Here is an 18,122-nt window from a genome sequence, read left to right on the forward strand (position 1 = left end):
AACAAGCTGTTTGCTTGTAAGTAGCATACACTTGGATTAGTTTTCTACTTTTCTTATTCAGTTTGGATGTCTTATTCTTTTAATTGGAGCAATTACTTTATATTTAAAATAATTACAGAAATATATTTGTGTTTATATTTACCATCTACTATTTTTTTCCTATTTGACATATTTCTTTTCATTTTCTCTCTTTTTGGGGGGAAAGGCTTAATTATGTATGTGTGTGTATATATACATTACACACACAGTATTTAATTAGATAATATCTGATATATATGTATATGAAGGTACTTCAAAAGGTTTATGGAAAATAGAATTAAAAGATAATACAAATCTTTCCATGAACTCTTTTTTTTTTTTCCCCTGACCTTGGTGTTATTTATTTATTTATTTATTTATTTATTTATTTATTTATGGCAGCTGGCTGGTTCAAAGGTCTGAACCCTTGACCTCATCCATGGACTTTTTGAAGACGCCTGTATATATATTCTCTTAACCTGTTAGCTATACAATATTTACCTTTTTAGTTGTTACCGTAGCAATTACAATGCATATTCTTAGATTTTTGTAGTCCAATAAAACTTATTACTTTTATTATTTCCCTGATAATATTCATACCTTAGAACAATTTCACTTCTTCTATCCTATGCCTTTTGCCTTATGTTTGGCATGTGTCTTAATTCTATGTGTATTTTGAATTGCATTAGAAACTGTTACTATCGTTTCGTACAGCCCATATTCATTTATATTTATTCACATTTTCCTTTATCCCTGCCTGCATTTCTATATTTCCATCTAGCATCATTTTTCTCTGCCTAAAGAACTCCCTTTAGTGTTTCTTTTAGTGCAGCTCTTTGGCAATAGAGTTTCTCAGTGTGTGTTGGTTTGAAAGTATCTTTATTTTGTCTTTATTTTTGAAGGATATATTTCCAGGTATATAATTCCAAGTTGACAGTTATTTTCTGTCAGTATTTTAAAGATACTCTATTGAGAATGACTACAGTTTTCTTGTTGCTCCCTTTAAGTTAATTTTCTTCTTGTTGTTCTTAAGATTTTCTTTCTTTGATTTTCAAAGTTTTACTATAATGTATTTAGGTGTGGTTTTGATTGTATTTAACCTATTTTTCATTAACAGCTTCTTGAATCTGTGGGTTGATGTCTTTATATCAGTTCTGGATAATTTCTGACCATTATTTTTTCAAATATTTCTTCCACCCCATTCTGTTTCCTTTTATGTCTACAGTTATTTATGTGTGTGTACCTCATGTCTCTTATGCTCTTTTCTGTTTTTTAAAAATTTTTTTTCTGTGCTTCAGTTTGAATGTTTTCTATTGATCTTCTAATTTTCAACTTATTTCTTCTGTTTTGTCTAATCTGCTTGTAAACCCTTTCCTTTTTCAAATTTAATTTAATTTAATTTTACTTCTCAAAATACATCATACTTGATTTTCATGCCCCTTTACCCATTCCTCTCTCCCTCCATGCCCACCCCACCCCCCACATTGTATCTGTGCACTTGACTTAAATAGTTCAAGGAATTTTTGTGGTTATTCTGTCTTCTCCCCCCCCACCCTTTATTTGTTTGTGTGTTTATTTATTAATTTTTAGCTCCTATAAATAAGTGAGAACATGTGGTCTTTTTCTTTCTGTGCCTGACTTGTTTCACTTAATGTAATTTTCTCTAAGTCCATCCATGTTGTTGCTAATGGCAGTATTTCATTCTTTTTTATAGCAAAGTAGTACTCCATTGTGTAGATGTACCACAGTTTCCTTATCCACTCATCAGATGATGGACATCTGGGCTAGTTCCAGCTCTTGGCTATTGTATATAGAGCTGCAATAAACATTGGAGTACAGGTATCCCTTCAGCATGATGTTTTCCATTCCTCTGGGTATATTCCCCGCAGTGGAATAGCTGGGTCATATGGTAGATCTATTTGTAATTGTTTGAGGAACCTCCATATCATTTTCCATAAAGCCTGCACCATTTTGCAGCCCCACCAACAGTGAACAAGAGTTCCTTTTTCTCTGCAACCTTGCCAGCATTTATCAATCTCAGTCTTTTGGATATTAGCCATCCTAACTGGACTGAGATGGTTTCTCAGTGTGGTTTTGATTTGCATTTCCTGGATGTTGAGTGATATTGAGCATTTTTCCGTGTGTCTGTTGGCCATTCGTATATCTTCCTTTGAGAAATGCCTGTTCAGCTCCTTTGCCCATTTTTTAATTGGGTTATTTGGTTTTGCTGTAAAGTTGTTTGAGGTCCTTATATATTCTGGATATTAATCCTTTGTCAGATGTATATTTTGCAAATATTTTCTCCCACTCTGTTGGTTGTTTTTTTTTTTTACTCTGTTGATTGTTTCTTTTGCTGTGCAGAAGCTTTTTGATTTGATGTAATCCCATTTGTTTATTTTACCTTTAGTTGCCTGTGCTTTTTGGGTCCTATTCATGAAGTCTGTACCCATTCCTACTTCCTGGAGTGTTTCCCCTATGTTTTCTTTAAGGAGTTTTATTGTTTTAGGACATATAATTAATTCTTTAATCCATTTTGAGTTGATTTTGGCATATGGTGAAAGATACGGTTCTAGTTTCATTCTCCTACATATGAGTATCCAGTTTTCCCAGCACCACTTGTTGAAAAGGCAGTCTCTTCCCCAGTATGTAGATTTGCTGCCTTTGTGAAAGATCAGATGGCTGTAGGTGTGTGGACTGATTTCTGGGTTCTCTATTCTATTCCATTGATATGTGTGTTTATTTTTATGCCAGTACCGTGCTGTTTTGGTTATAGCTTTGTAATATAGTTTAAAGTCAGGTAGTGTTATGCCTCCAGGTTTTGTTTTTTGGGTTTTTTGCTCAGGATTGCTTTGGCTATGTATGGTCTTTTGTTGTTCCATATAAATATCTGGATAGCTTTTTCCATCTCAGAGAAAAATGTCATTGTAATTTTGATGGGGATTGCATTGAAACTGTAGATCACTTTGGGTAATATGGACATTTTCACAATGTTAATTCTTCCAATCCAAGAGCATGGGATATCTTTCCATCTTCTTGTGTCCTCTTTAATTTCTCTCAACAGTGGTTTGTAGTTCTCTTCATAGAGATTTTTTACATCTTTCACTTATAAATTTTGAATATTTTTCTGTCCTAGGATTTCAACTTGATCTTTTTTATTAAATTTAAATTCTCTGGTGAACTGGACAAGGGGCATAAAGAATAATTATGATTTGTAACAATATATATGCTAGTAATATTGATTTGATCAACATATCTCAATGTTGAACCCCAAAAATATGTATAATCAATTTTGATTCAATAAAAATAAAAATTAATTAATTAATTAATTCTCTGATGAGACCCTTCTCCGTTGTTTCTTCATCTCCTCCTCTGTATTTTGGACATGTTAATCCTTCTAATTCACCCACTTTAATGTCTTTGTTGCTAACTCCAATATCTCAATCACCAGTGGGCCTTTTCAAATTGTCCGGGCTTTTTCCTTTAGATTTTGGTCATTTGGTCCTAGGCAATCTTGATTAAATGCCAGACATTCTGTAAAATAATTGGAGAGGTTCCAATTAAAACTAATCTAGGCAGATAGACGTTGGCTGATCACTTTATTCTGATCAGGAACTGCGCTGCATCAAAGTGATTGCAGCTTTAGAAAGGCTCCATCTACCTCTGGTTAATCCATGTTTCTAGGGCACAGTTCTCCAGTGAGTCCAACCAGGAGCCTAGTGTGTTCACCAGAGGCCTTTTATTGGAGGTGCCTGAACTACCTTGCCTCCTCAACTAGTCAAGCTTGCTGAACATGCTTCTCCACTTTTTGGACACTTCCCCCATCTTTTCTGTGAAGCTTCAGAATTCAGCACGTCTTAAGGGGGAAATTGTCCATGTGTCTGGCTTAGTTCTTTTTCCTTTTCTTTTCATTACATTTTTTTTTTTTTGGCAGCTGGCTGGTGTGGGGATCCAAACCTTGGGGTTACAAGGCTGTGCTCTAACCAACTGAGCTAACTAGCCAGCCCCCCTTTCATTTGAATTTTGACTATTCAATAAGTTAGGCACAAAAAGGCAAATGCCGCATGATATCACTTATATGTGGAATCAAAAAAAAAAATGGTTCTCATAGAAGTAGAAAGTAGTGAAATAATGCTTACCAGAGAGTGAGTGGTGAGGGGGATGGTGGGGTACAAAGTAGTGAACTAACAGGTACAAAACTGTGCTGTCTACACTAAGTGAATCATTGTGCAGTATATGCATGTATTGAAACAACATAGTACTCCACAAATATGTACAAGTAAATGTTAAAATATTTTGAATAAAAACCTTTTGAAAAGAGCCAGATCAAATTTTGGCTCTTCAAGTCTCTAATTTTTTTTCTTCAACTCCAGAATACTACTAGAGTTCCTGCTGGTTTCTCTTTTCCCCAGTAATGAACTCTCCCTAAGCAAAGCCCAGAATCTTATCCTCTTTCCTCTGCGCTAGAAATCAGCAAATGCTTCTAGGAACAAAGTGACTACAGAACATCATGTAATCGGTCCATGGTTTTCATTTCTGTGAAATACTGGTGATTTGACAGCTCCCCAGTGCCTTTAAATGAATTAAAAATATACCTTATATTGTTTTCTTTTTTATTATTATACATAAATGTGGGGTACAATGTTGATTTTCAATAATTGTGTAGAATTTGTGGTGGTTAGATCAGTATAGTTAGCTTATTCATCATTACAATACACAATCATTCTTTGTGTCCAGTCTGGGGTGAGGTGATATCTCAGAGTGGTTTTGATTTGCATTTCCCTGATGATTAGTGATGTTGAGCATTTTTTCATATACCCGTTGGCCATCTATATGTCTTCTTTTGAGAAATGTCTGTTCAGTTCCTTTGCTCATTTTTTAATTGGATTATTTGGCTTTTTGCTGTAATGTTGTCTGAGCTCTTTGTATATTCTGGATTTTCCCTTGTCAAATGCATTTTTTGCAAATATTTTCTCCCATTCTGTAGGATATCTTCTCACTGTATTGATTGTTTCCTTTGCTGTGCAGAAACTTTTTAGTTTGATATAATCCCATTTGTTTATTTTTTCTTTTGTTGCATGTGCTTTGGGGGTGTTATTCATGAAGTCATTGCCCAGTCCTAAATCCTGGAGCATTTCCCCTACGTTTTCCTCCAGAAGTTGTAAAGTTTCAGGCCTTATATTTAGGTCTCTAGTCCATTTTGAGTTGATTTTGGTATATGGTAAAAGGTATGGATCAAGTTTCATTCTTCTACAAATAGATATCCAGTTTTCCCAGCACCATTTATTGAAGAGGCCATCTTTTCCCCAATGTACTTATATTGTTTTTCATGTTGAGCTCATCAAGATTTTTTTTATTTTTTCTACCATAAGCTATTCCAATAAATTTCAGATATTTTTCAGCATACAAAAGTTTAAATTTTTATGTAGTTAAAGCTGATGCACAGAAGTGAAAGTCCCTCATGTGGTATTTTTAACATTGAAATTGAAAATGGTTTCATATCTTCCCTGTTGCAGCAGCAGTGAAATATAAAACTTGAGGGCTGTCAGTAGCCATGTTTAACACTGCTTTGAGAAATTTTACCACCATAAGAGACAATGAAGCTAACACACAAAGAGATGCAATTGTGAGAAATGGAGAAAATGCTCTGATAGCAATTGAAGTCCTAGTTTTAGTTTTTCTTGAGGTCAGTTTTACCATTCTTATAGTTGGAATATTCTTTCATTTCTTATATTTGTGAGTTAATAAATTTATCTTCCTTATAAACTAGTTTTGGTTTGGGTGTATATCATTTTAGAACCAGTAGTTCTGATTAATGTAGACATTTGATACTTGGAATTAGAGTGTTGTAAATGATGGATTATAAAATATGAGGGGACAGGAGAAGTGAGGAAAGTGAGCATCTCTTCATCGGTGGCCGTGCTGTCCCTGCTATGCATAGTGTCGTGGACAAACTCTAAGATGGCTTCCATGCCCCTCACCTCCTGCTAGTCAGACCCTTGTGTGATCTGTCCTTGAGTGGGCAAGACCTCTGACTTGCTTCTGATCAGTAGAATATGGCAAAAATGATGGGATGTCACTCCCATGATTACATCGCATTACACATGACTCCATCTCGCCAGTGTTTCACTCTCTTTCTCCCATGCTGGCTTTGAAGAAGCAAGCTGCCATGTTATGAGAGGGCCTATGGAGAAGGTCACATGTCAAGGAACTGCAGGCAGCCTCTAGGAGTTTAGGGTGGACTCCAGCCAGTAGCCAGCAAGAAGCTGAGGTTCTCAGTCTTAAGCAACAAGGAAACTCAATGAATTCTGCCGACAACTTGAGTGAGCTTGGAAGTGGATCTATCACCAGTTGAGCCTCCAGATGAGAACCTAGCCCTGACAGACACCTTGATTTGCAGCCTTGCAGAGGACCCAGCTGAGCCGTGCCCAGACTCCTGACCCACAGAAACTTAGATACTAAATGTGTGTTGTTTTAATCTGGTAAACTTGAGACAACGTGTTACTCAGCAATAGAAAAGTAACATGAGTAGTTAAACAATTGGCGGGGTGGAGAGGAGACAATGAAATGTGCTTGCTGTTGGAACAAGGGTCTTTTTCCCAACCCCTGAGGCTTCTTTCCATGCAGAAAGAGCTCCTCTAGCTGTAACACATTTTGCCTTCCTCCAGCCTCAGTCACTGCTCTCCCAGGAAGAAGTGAGTTGGAGGACAACCTATGTTATGGTGAATTTTGAGGGTAAAACTGAGCAGGTATGTCCCAATACCTTCCTTTCCTCTTCCTCTGAGAAGCACATGTTCTTCTCTGTTTCTTCAATGGCAGGTCCTCTACACAGGGTTGCTTGTGTGCCCCATAGCAGTCCATGATAGGGCCCATTTGTGCACACTGTCACCAACACTGAACATGAATGAACATCTTGGCCTTTGCCGTTTTACAGGAAACATCTAGGTCTTGCTCTCTTAAATGATTTATAGTGAGTTGGATTTTTCACACATTTATTAGCACTTGAAATTCTTCTTTTGTTATTTTCTATTCCTGTCTTTTGACGGTATTTCTTTTAGTAGAGTGCTTATGTTTTACTTATTGACTTGGATGAGCTTTTTTATATATTAAGAAATTGATTCTTTCCCTCATGTATTCCAGATATTTTTCAGCATACAGAAATTTAAATTTTTATGTAGTTAAATCTGATCTCTACTTATTTCTCCTTTCCCTCTCCTTCCTTCCTCTTCTCCTCTTCTCTTGTTCTTTTTTCCTCTCTTTTGCTTCCTTCTCATTCTCCTCCTCCTTCCTTTTCACTTTTGTGCTTAATTTTTGCCATAAGAGATGAGTTAAATATTTGGTATTCTTTTCCATGGTTTCATTGTTCATATTTAACTCTATTTCAACTAGAATTTATTTTATGGTATATTATGAGGTGAGTATCTATTTTTGCAAATAGTTTGTTCTTCATATATCAGCACTTATTTGTGAAGCTATATTTTCCACATATTCATTTTTTAAATATTCTAAACTTTGTTTGGAGCCTATTTTTCTGTTCTATTAAATTAGGATGATTTTGTTTAGCCAGGTGATAAAGCCCATCCCACAAACTTTCGATACCACAGCCTTTATTTTAGAAGTAAGGGGAACTAATATATGCTTAGCTCCTCTGTGGTTTTGAGCCATTTTACACAAGAGAGAGATTTCAGAGGTGAAGTCACTTCTGACACGCACATGACAGGCAAATGGTAGAGTGGTGTCCTGATGTCTGACTGCACATTCCTGCCTCTGTTCAGACACAGGGTCTTGTAGAATTAACTCCAGCTGACTCATTCCATTAACCTAATAGCTTTTCTTCTGCATTTTATTCTTTAAAAAGAGCAATGCCACCCTGAAGCCAGAGAGGTGGTGGTAAAGGGAATGGGAGATGGGGTAAAAGGGATAAATGGTAGGTGAAGGCAGGGGAGAGGAAGCCTTATAAACACTACACATCTCTCATTAATCAAGGCGAGCATCCTAACCCTGCAGGCTTCCATTAAAGCCTGTTTTCTAACTTGGGGCATCACTAGCATGAAGGTGTAAGATTCCCCAAGCAAAAGGTCATCTGCAGCCTCTATTTCTCATGGCACACATTACTCCAACCTATAGACTTTTCTCGGTTATCACAATTCCCCTGAACCCATCTGAGCCTGATCAGGAGAGATTTAACAAAGGCTCCCAGAGTCATGGGTGGCTAAAAGTGATCCCTGAAAACATCCCAGAGCTTCTGAGCTCCCCAGAATCACCCACTCTCCAGCCAGCCTCCTTGAGATAACAAAGCCCACAGAGACAGGCATGGCCAGGGCTTCTTTTCACCCTCACCGCAAACTTTCTGAGAGTAATTAGTACTCTAGAGGAACATCAATAGACTAGTTAATCAGAGTACCAGGAGGTGGCCCTCTGGGGTGGCTCTGTTCTGAGGAAGCACAAGCTTCTCTCCTGCACTGTCACATCTGTCTCTGCTATTTCCCTCATTAACTCCTCTGAGTGCTGCACTGTGGGAAAAACTAGGTGCGGAGGATGGTGTGTGAGGAGTCAGGGTAGGAAAGCTGGGATCCTCTTTTGGAAATCACAGTCTTTCTTTGCTTCCATGTGTTTTAATATTGATAAGTAATTTGAAAAATGCGTTAAAGCTATATATTAACTTTAATACCCACAAGGGCCTCAAGAAGTACACGCCACAGTTGAAAATTTCCTAGTGTAGAGGCTGAGTCTGAGATACACATCTTTGCACATAGATGCTTAGGTACTGGGGCTTTAAGCTCTGTGGGAAATATGCCCCTAGTTGTGACTGCTGAATCAAAGAGTATGCACGTTCTCAATGTCACTCGATATTGCCAGGTTCTGTTCCACAAAGGTTGTAGCAATTCACACCCACAGCAGAGGAATTGAGTCTTTTTTCCTGTATCTTTTGCTTGCGAGATTGTTGTACTTCTTTTAAGTGTTGGCCAATATTATGGATAAAATGTTATTTCACTATTATTATTTTAATTTGCATTTTCTTGATTACGGGTGTGCTTGACATGCACATTTCCTCTTCTGAGAATTGACTCTCTATATTGTGTTTGTTTTTTAATGGAGTACATTGTGTTGTTTTAGTATACATATACATATACATATACATATACACTGTGAAATGATGGAATTAAGGTAATTAGCATAACTATCACCTTAAATGTTTATCATTTCTTTTTGGTGAGAGCATTCAGAACTTCTCTCCTAGCTATTTTGACATATGCAATATGTTACTTTTAACTATAGTCACACTTACTGTGCAATGTCACCCTACTGTGGAACAATGGAACTAATTCCTCCTGTGTAACTGCAACACATTAACCATTAACCAACCTCTTTCCATCCCCTCCCACCCCTGCACTCTTTACAGCCTATGGTAATTACTATTCTACTCTCTACTTTAGTGAGATCAACTTTTTAGATTCCACATATGAGTGAAATCATGCAATATTTGTCTTTCTGTACCTGGCCTATTTCATTTAACATAATGTCCTCCAGGTTCATCCATGTCACCACAAATGATAGAATTTCATTTTTTATAGCTGAATTGTATTCCATTGTGTTCATATACCATTAAGTGTACATTCTTCTGTTGATGGACACTTATGTTGATTCCATATCTTGGCTGTTGTGAATAGTGCTGCAGTAAATATGGGAGTTCGGATATCTCTTTGACATAGTAATTTTCTTTCCTTTGGATAAATACCCCCTAATGTAATTGCTGGATCATATGGAAGTTCTATTTTTAGTTTTTTGAGGAACCTGCATGCTGTTTCCATAGTGACAGGACTAGTTTACGTTTCCACAGCATATAAAGAGTTCCCTTTTTCCACATTCTCAGCAGCACTTGTAATTTTTTGTCTTTTTTTGTTTTGTTTATTTTTTATGAAACATAGTTGATTAGACATATCTGTGGGGTATAGAGTTGAATATGAATACCTGCATGCAATATGTGATGGTCAAATCAGGATAATTAGTATATTCAACATTATATAATATAATCGATTTTCCTGGCCTTTTGCCAATTCCTCCCTTACCCACCTCTTCCACCCACTTTCATAGCTCTGGTAACCTCAGTTCTGTTTTCTACTTTTGAAAGTTCAGTGTGCTGTTGTGATTGTTGCATCTTTCTTTCTTTTTTTATTTATTTGTTTATTTTTTAGCTCCAGTTTATGAGTGAGGACGTGCAGTATTTCTCTTTCTGTGCCTCGCTTATTTCACTTAACGTAATTTTCTCTTAAGTTCATCCATGTTGCTGTGAATGGCAGAATTTCATTCTTTTTATGGCAGAGTAGTATTCCATTGCATAAATATACCACATTTTCTTTGTCCAGTCATCCAGTGATGGACATTTAGGTCGGTTCCATCTCTTTGCTATTGTAAATACAGCTATGATAAACATGAGAGTGCAGGCATCCCTTTGACATGATGACTTCTATTCCTTTGGGTATATACCCAGCAGTGAGGTTGCTGAATCACATGGAAGTTCTGTCTGTAGTTGCTTGAGGAAACTGCATACCATTTACCAAAATGGCTGCACCAATTTACAGTCCTACCAACAGTATAGGAGGGTCCCCTTTCTTCACATTCTCACCAGTATTATTCTCTTTTTGATAATAGCCAGTCTAACTTGGGTGAGATGATATCTCAATGTGGTTTTGATTTGCATTTCTCTGATGATTAGCCGTGTTGAGTGTTTTTTCATGTACCTGTTTACTATTTGTATGTCTTCCTTTGAGAAATATCTATTCAGGTCCTTTTCCCATTTTTTAATTGGATTATTTCGGTTTTTTTGTTGTTGTTTTTTTTTTTTTACTGTTATTTGAGTTACTTGTATATTCAGGATATTAATTCCTTATTGGATGTATACTTTGCAAATATTTTCTCCCATTCTGTAGATTGTCTTTTCACTCTGCTGACTATTTCCTTTGCTATGCAGAAGCTTTTTATTTTGATATAATTCCATTTGTTTATTTTTTCTTTTCTGGCTTGTGCTTTTCAGGTCTTATTCATAAAGTCTTTACCCATTCTTACATCCTGAAGTGTTTCCCCTGTTTTCTTCTGGGAGTTTTTTAGTTTCAGGTCTTAAATATAAGTCATTAATGCATTTTGAGTCAATTTTAGTATATAGTGAGGGGTAGGGGTCTAGTTTCATTCTTCTACACATGGATTTCCAGTTTTTTCCAGCACCATTTATTGAAGAGGGTGTCTTTTCCCCATTGTATATTTTTGTTGCCTTTGTCAAAGATCAGTTTAGTCTAAATACAGGGATTGATTTCTGGGTATACTATTCTGTTCCATTGGTCTATGTGTCTGCTTTTATGCCACTACCATGCTGTTTTGGTTACTATAACTTTGTGGTACAATTTGAAGTCCAGTAATTTTATGCCTCCAGCTCTATTTTTTCCACTCAGGATTGCTTTGGCTATTTGGGGTCTTTTGTTGTTCCATATGAATGTTAGGATTGTTTTTTCTATTTCTGTGAAGATGTCATTGGTATTTTAATGGTAATTGCATTGAATGTTTAGATCGCTTTAGATATTATGGACGTTTTCACAATTTTAATTCTTCCAATCCATGAACATGGAATGTCTCTTCATCTTTTTTTATCCTCTTTAATTTCTTTCAGCAGTGATTTGTAGTTCTCATTGTAGAGATCTTTTGCCTCCTTGGTTAAATTGATTCCTATTTATTTTATGTATTTATTTATTTATTTATTTATTTTGGTGGCTATTGTAAATGGGCTTGCTTTCTTGATTTCTTTTTCTGCTAGTTCGTTGTTATAGTATAAAACACTATTGGTTTTTACATGTTGAATTTGTAACCTGTAAATTTACTGAAGTCATTAATCAGGTCTAAGAAGTTTTTTTTGGTAGAGTCTTTAGGTTTTTCTATATATAGGATCATGTCATCGACAAACAGGGACAATTTGACTTTATCTTTTCCAAATTGGATGCCTTTCTCTTGACTGATTGCTCTGGCTAATACTTCCAGTACTATGTGAAATAGGAATGGTGAGAGTGGGCATCCTTGTATCATTCGTGTTCTTATAGGAAAACCTTTCATCTTTTCCCCATTCAGGATGATGCTGGTGGTAGGTTTGTCATAAATGGCTTTTATTGTGTTCAGGTACTTTCCTTCTATACCTGCTTTGTTGAGACTCCTTATGATGGAGGGATATTGATTTGTCAAATGCTTTTTCTGCGTCTATTGAGATAATGATATGGTTTTTGTCCTTGATTTTGTTGATGTGGTATATTGTATTTATTGACCTGAGAATGTTAAACCATGCTTGCATCCCTGGGATGAATCCCACTTGATCATAGTGTATGTATAATCTTTTTGATGTGCTATTGTATTCTGTTTGCTGATATCTTGTTGAGGATTTTTCCATTTATGTTCATCAAGGACATTGGCCTATAGTTTTCATTTTTTGTTGTTTTCTGTCTGGTTTTGCTATAAGGGTGATGCTGGCCTCATTTAATGAATTTGGGATAATGGCCTCTGTTTCAATTTTCTGGAGTACTTCACAAAGGATTGGTGTTATTTCTTCTTTAAAGGTTTGGTAGAATTCAGCAGTGAAGCCATCCAGTTCTGGGCTCTTCTTTGTTGGGAGACTGCTGATTACTGCTTCAACCACATTGCTCATTATTGGTCTGTTCAAGTTTTCTTTTTCTTCTTGGCTCAGTCTTGGTAGTTGTATATATCGAGTAATTTATTCATTTCTTCCAAGTCTTCAAATTTTTTGGCATAAAGTTTGTCATAATAATCTCAAATGATTCTTTGTATTTTAGTGTTATTGGTTGTAATGTCTCCTTTTTCATTTCTGATTTTTGTTATTTGGATCTCCTTTTTTTAGTTAGACTAGCGAATAGTTTGTCTATTTTTTTATCTTCTCAAAAAACCAACTTTTCATTTTGTTGGTCTTTTGCATTTATTTATTTATTTATTTATTTATTTTGGTCTCTATTTTGTTTAGTTCTGCTCTGATCTTAATTATTTCTTTCTGTCTACTAATTTGGGGGGTTGATGGTTGTTTTTTAGTTCTTTAAGGTGTAGTGTTAGGTAGTTTATTTGAAATCTTTCTATTCTTTTGATATAAGCAAGTATTGCAATAAAATTCTGTCTTATTACTGCTTTTGCAATATCCCTCAGGTTTTGGCGTGATGTTTCTTTACTTTCATTAGTTTCAAGAAATTTTTTGATTTCCTGTCTAATTTCTTCTTGGACCCATAGGTAGGTCAGGAGCATGTTCAATTTCCATGTGTTTGTACAGTTCCCAGAATTCTACTTGTTATTGATTTCTAGTTTTAACCATTGTGGTCTGAAAAGATATTGAAATGATTTCAGTGTTTCAAATTTGTTAAGACTTCATTTGTGACCTGACAGCTGGTCAGTCCTGGAGAATGTTCCATGTATATTCTGTAGTTGTTGTATGAAATGTTCTGTTGATGTCTGCCAAGTCTGATTGGTCTAAAGTGTAGTTTAAATCCTGTCTTTCTGTGTTGATTTGTTGCCTAGATTATCTGTCCAATGTTGAGAGAGGGGTATGAAGTCCCCAACTATTATTGTAGTGAGGTCTATTTCTCTCTTCAGGTCTAATAGTGTTTGCTTTATATATTTGGGTGCTCCATTGTTGGGTGACTTGAAACTTTTCCCTTGCTGTGTTTAGGATTCTCTCTATCTTTACCTTTTGGCAGTTTCATTGTAATGTGTCTTTGAGAGGATCTTTTCGGATTGAATCTTATTGGGGATCTTTGAGCCTCATGGATCTGGAAGTCCAATATCTGGGAAGTTTTCTGCTATTATTTTGTCGAATAGGTTTTCAATGCTTTTCCTTTTCTCCTCCCCTTCTAGAACACTCATGATTTGGACGTTTGCATGCTGTAGGTTCTGACAGCTCTTGTAGATTTTCTTTGGTTTTTTAAAAAAAATTATTTTCTTCTTTTCTTTTTTTCTTTTTTTTTTTTTTTTACCACATGGATTTTTTCAAAAAGCCTGTCTTCAAGGTCAAAAATTCTTTCTTCTACTTGCTCTAGCCTATTGCTTAAGCTCTCAGTTGTATTTTTATTTCATTGAATGAATCCTTCAGTCCCATGAGTTTTGATATATTCTTTTCTAAGGTGGTTATCTCTTTATTAAGTTCTTCCTTCGTATCCTGAATTGTTTTTTATTTATTTATTTTTTCATTTTGTTGTGTTGTCTGAGTTTTCTTGCTTCTCTTCCTTAAGATTGTTGCTCAGAATTCCTTTTTAGTCATTTCATAGGCTTCCTGTTGTTTGGGGTCTGATACCGGATAATTATTATATTCCTTTGGGGTGTCATATTTTCTTTCTTGTTTTCTTTTTCATATTTCTAGCATCCCTACATTGATGTCTGGGCATCTGGTTGAGCAGTTGCTTCTTCTAATACTTAGGAGTGGCTTTTGAGGAGAGAGACTCCCTTCTGTCAATGTGTTTTATATTGACCATTGGGTAGGGTGTTTTACTTTTGGTTCTGGACAGATGCAGTAATGTAGTCTCTGTGCAGTTACTTCTTAGACATTCTTCAATGTCTGAGTTGTCTGTGAGTGCTTCTGTGGCCTAGTCACTGGGGCACTCCATAGTTCTTTTCTGAAGTGTCACTAGGTTGGATCATCAAGGGCATGGGTGAGATCTCGGCTTCTTGGGAGAAGTGTTTGAATGCTCTGTTACTCCTTGGCTAAGGTGAGTGACCCTGAGTAGACTTGCTGGCACCCCAGCTAGTGACCCATGATCCTGATAGGTACTCTGGAGTGAGCTAAAGGTCTTCAGCTTAAAGGGACAACCCTGGGCAGGGATCCTGGGGGTCAGGTTAGGATGTAGGCTTTGAGGGGGATAATCATGTGCTCAGCAGCCTCTCAGCTAGAGCAGGTGACTCAACAGTGTCCCTGTAGCTCTGAGCAGAACCCTGTATCCCCAGAGGAGACATTGAGGTATTCTGTAGCTTCACTGTTCAAGTGGGTGACACTGAATGTGGGCACTGGAGTTGTGGGTGGGGCCCTGTATTCTCAGAATGGCCACTAAGATGGTCTGCAGCACAACTTTTGAAGTGGGATACTCTGGGCAAGGTGTCAGCAATTGTGCATGGGATCCTTCACCTCCAAGAGGGGTGCTGGGACCCTCTATAGCTGTTCAGCTGGAGTGGCCACTCTGGGCAAGGCTACTGTGGTTGTAAACAGACCCCTGTGACCCTAAGAGCATTACTGGGACACTCTGGATCTCCACAGATGGGGTGGGCTGTCCTTCATGGGGTTTCTGAGGCTTGGGTGGGCTGCTATGCCCCCAAGATAGATGCTAGATCCCTCTGAAGCCTCTTGATAAGACAGGAGCCCTAGGTGGGCTCACTAGTACTGCAGGCATTTGTCTGTGCTTGAGACAGGCATATGAGTCTTCCACTACCTCCTCATGGCTGCGTGAAACACAAGGGTGCTTCACCCATGACGGTGGGGCTGCCAGCAGTGACTAGATGTCCCGGTTAGGCAGTTTTCTGACTGGATAGAGTGCACGTCAACCCCATCTATCCTGGGGGTTGCACCCTTGCTACACTGGGCTACCTGGGACCAGGGTGCAGGACACCACATGGCCACAGGTGTGGGCATCCCAGTGTAATGATGCAGCTACAGGGGAGTGAGGCCTTTGCAGGGCCAGAGCAATATGATCTTGGGTGTTGAGGCTGATCTCAAAACTGGAACCACTGTGGAATTCTAGGGCCTGGTGGGGGAGGGCAGTTTAGCATATGGCCCTCCCCAGGTCAATTCCGTTGTATGTGCCACCAGGAGTTCCCAGCCACCAGGAATCTGGCTGCAGAGGCTACCCCTCAGATAGGCATGTGGGTTCTCCTCTCCCTCTTCATGGCTATAAGTATTGTATGTGTGTCCCACCATCGTAGGTGGCATCACCAACTATGGCACAGGACTAAATAAGGTGCATTATGGATCTGCAGGGAGCATGCACCAACCCTCTCCATTCTTAGGGTGGCACCCTCACTGCACTGAACTGTCTGTTCCCAGGGTGCAGGGCCAAAGCCAAGGGCCAATGCCAGTCCCAAGCTCACCCCAGCTGTCTGAGACCTGGGTGATGAGAGCATGTGTCCCTCCCCAGGCCAACGCAGCACTGATGCACACAGCAGTTCCCAGCATGGAGTGCACAGCCACAGAGACAGCATAGACTCCCCTGTGGTTTGGGTCACAGGTTGCTCACCTTCCTGCTGTCAGAAACTTGTCCTGAGTCCCCACCACTCTAGAGGGGTATGGGGCAGTGTTGGCCAAGAATTTCTCTATTCTCTATGTGACTATCGCAAGTTTCTGCACTCACCAAACATCTCCAGTACTCTCTCAGTGTGTTCCTGCCATACCCATGAGTACATACTCATACGAATAAAGAATTGGATAAATAAATAAATGGAGGAAGAAACAAAACCACTTTTTTATAGTTAATATGTGTAGGTGGAATGATGGAAATAGAGTATCAGCATTTGAAAAATTCCACAATAATAATTGCTTCAGGTAAGAATCATCACTGGGTACTAAATTATGATGACAATGTTTACACAGTCTCAAAGCATCTTCCCATAAGAGAGTTAATTACAAAGGGAAAAATAGCAACTTTACAGAGAACTCTAAGATACCACTTTAACCAAGTGATCGAAATAAACACTACAGGTAATTAGACATAGTGATGTCATCTGAAAAAGGCACGACATCATCTCTGTGTTATTTTTGACAAAATTCTATAGCCTAATTTTAATTATGAAGAAATTTCAGACAAACCCTAAATGAGGGACATTTTATAAAATAACAGACAATACTCTTCAAGAGTATTAAAGCCATGAAAGAAGAACTGTCCCAGATTGGAGAAAGCCTAGGAAGCGAGAAACTACATGCCTATTTGTATGCTCCTGGACTGAATCTTAGACCAGAAAAATGACTTTAGTGGGACAATTGCAAAAAATTGAATAAGATCTGTGTATCCATTAATAATATTGTGCCTCTTAATTTTCTGGTTTTGATCATTGTTCTGTGGTTATATAAGATGTTAATATGTGGGGAAGCTGTGAAGGGTATATGGAAATTCTTTGTACTAATTTTTCAACTTTTTTTGTAAGTCTGAAATTATTTCAAAGTGAAAAATTAAATAAAACATTTTTAAGAGATTAAAGCAAGTAAAAATAATGTGATTGATGATCTAATTTTTATAAAGGAGAGAAAATACCTTTCAAATATATTTAACTTAAAATATTTAACTTATGACTATAAAAGCATAGAGAAATTAAGGAAGGCTACAAACTAACATTGGCTACTACTAATCTAGGGGTGGAGTGGGGGGAGATTGGAAGGAGAAAGGACAGAATGTTACTCACTTTTTCCTTAAACATTTTGAGTCAAGAGTTAATAAAATCCTTTCTCCTTCTCTAAGGGCAGATATACCTTGGGTCATCTCTTCATCTCTGTTCCTCTGGAAATCTTATAAAGGTAGTATAGCACACAGGATCTCAGGTGGCCCTCAATTATCCCCACCTCTTGGTATTTACACCCATGGGTAATCCCCTGCCACAGAGTGTGGGCAGGACCTATAACTCGCTTCTAGAATATAGGAAAGGTGATGGTATGTCACTTCCATGATGACATAAGATTGTAACTTCCATTTAGGTAGAAGACTCTCTACATTGACTTCCCCCCTTGCTGGTTTGATGAAGTAAGCTGCCATATGGAGAAGCCCATGTGGCAAGAAACTGAGGGCAGCCTCCAGCCAGCAAGGAGCTGAAGCCTCCGTCTGACAACCTGCAAGGCAGTGAATGCTGTCAGCAGCCGTATGAGCTTGGGAGCAAATTCTTTCTCATATAAGCCTCAGATGAGATTCAGTCCTGGCCGACAGCATGATGGGAGCCTTATGAAAGACCCTCGTGCAGAGGATCCATCTAAGCCATGCCAAGATGCAACAGACATTGTGAGATAATAAATGTATGTTGTTTTAAGCTGCTAAATTCATGGTAATTTGTCATGTAGCAATAGATGACTAACTAATTCAGTGGTGAATCAGCTATGTTACTAGGCA

General features: G+C 37.7%; 1 protein-coding gene across 1 annotated transcript in view; it reads left to right on the plus strand.

Annotated features, from left to right (window-relative positions):
• The window catches only part of ZNF22 (zinc finger protein 22), a 51,797-nt gene extending 34,045 nt beyond the window's left edge, over positions 1–17,752 (plus strand). The window contains exon 6 of the mRNA XM_063086526.1: positions 17,717–17,752. Within this exon, the coding sequence (XP_062942596.1) occupies positions 17,717–17,737 (21 nt within the window). The 3' untranslated portion in view covers positions 17,738–17,752. The remainder of the gene's footprint in view (positions 1–17,716) is intronic.
• The last annotated feature ends 370 nt before the right edge of the window (positions 17,753–18,122 follow it).

Source organism: Cynocephalus volans, chromosome 2, assembly GCF_027409185.1.
Source record: "Cynocephalus volans isolate mCynVol1 chromosome 2, mCynVol1.pri, whole genome shotgun sequence".
Taxonomy (NCBI): domain Eukaryota; kingdom Metazoa; phylum Chordata; class Mammalia; order Dermoptera; family Cynocephalidae; genus Cynocephalus; species Cynocephalus volans.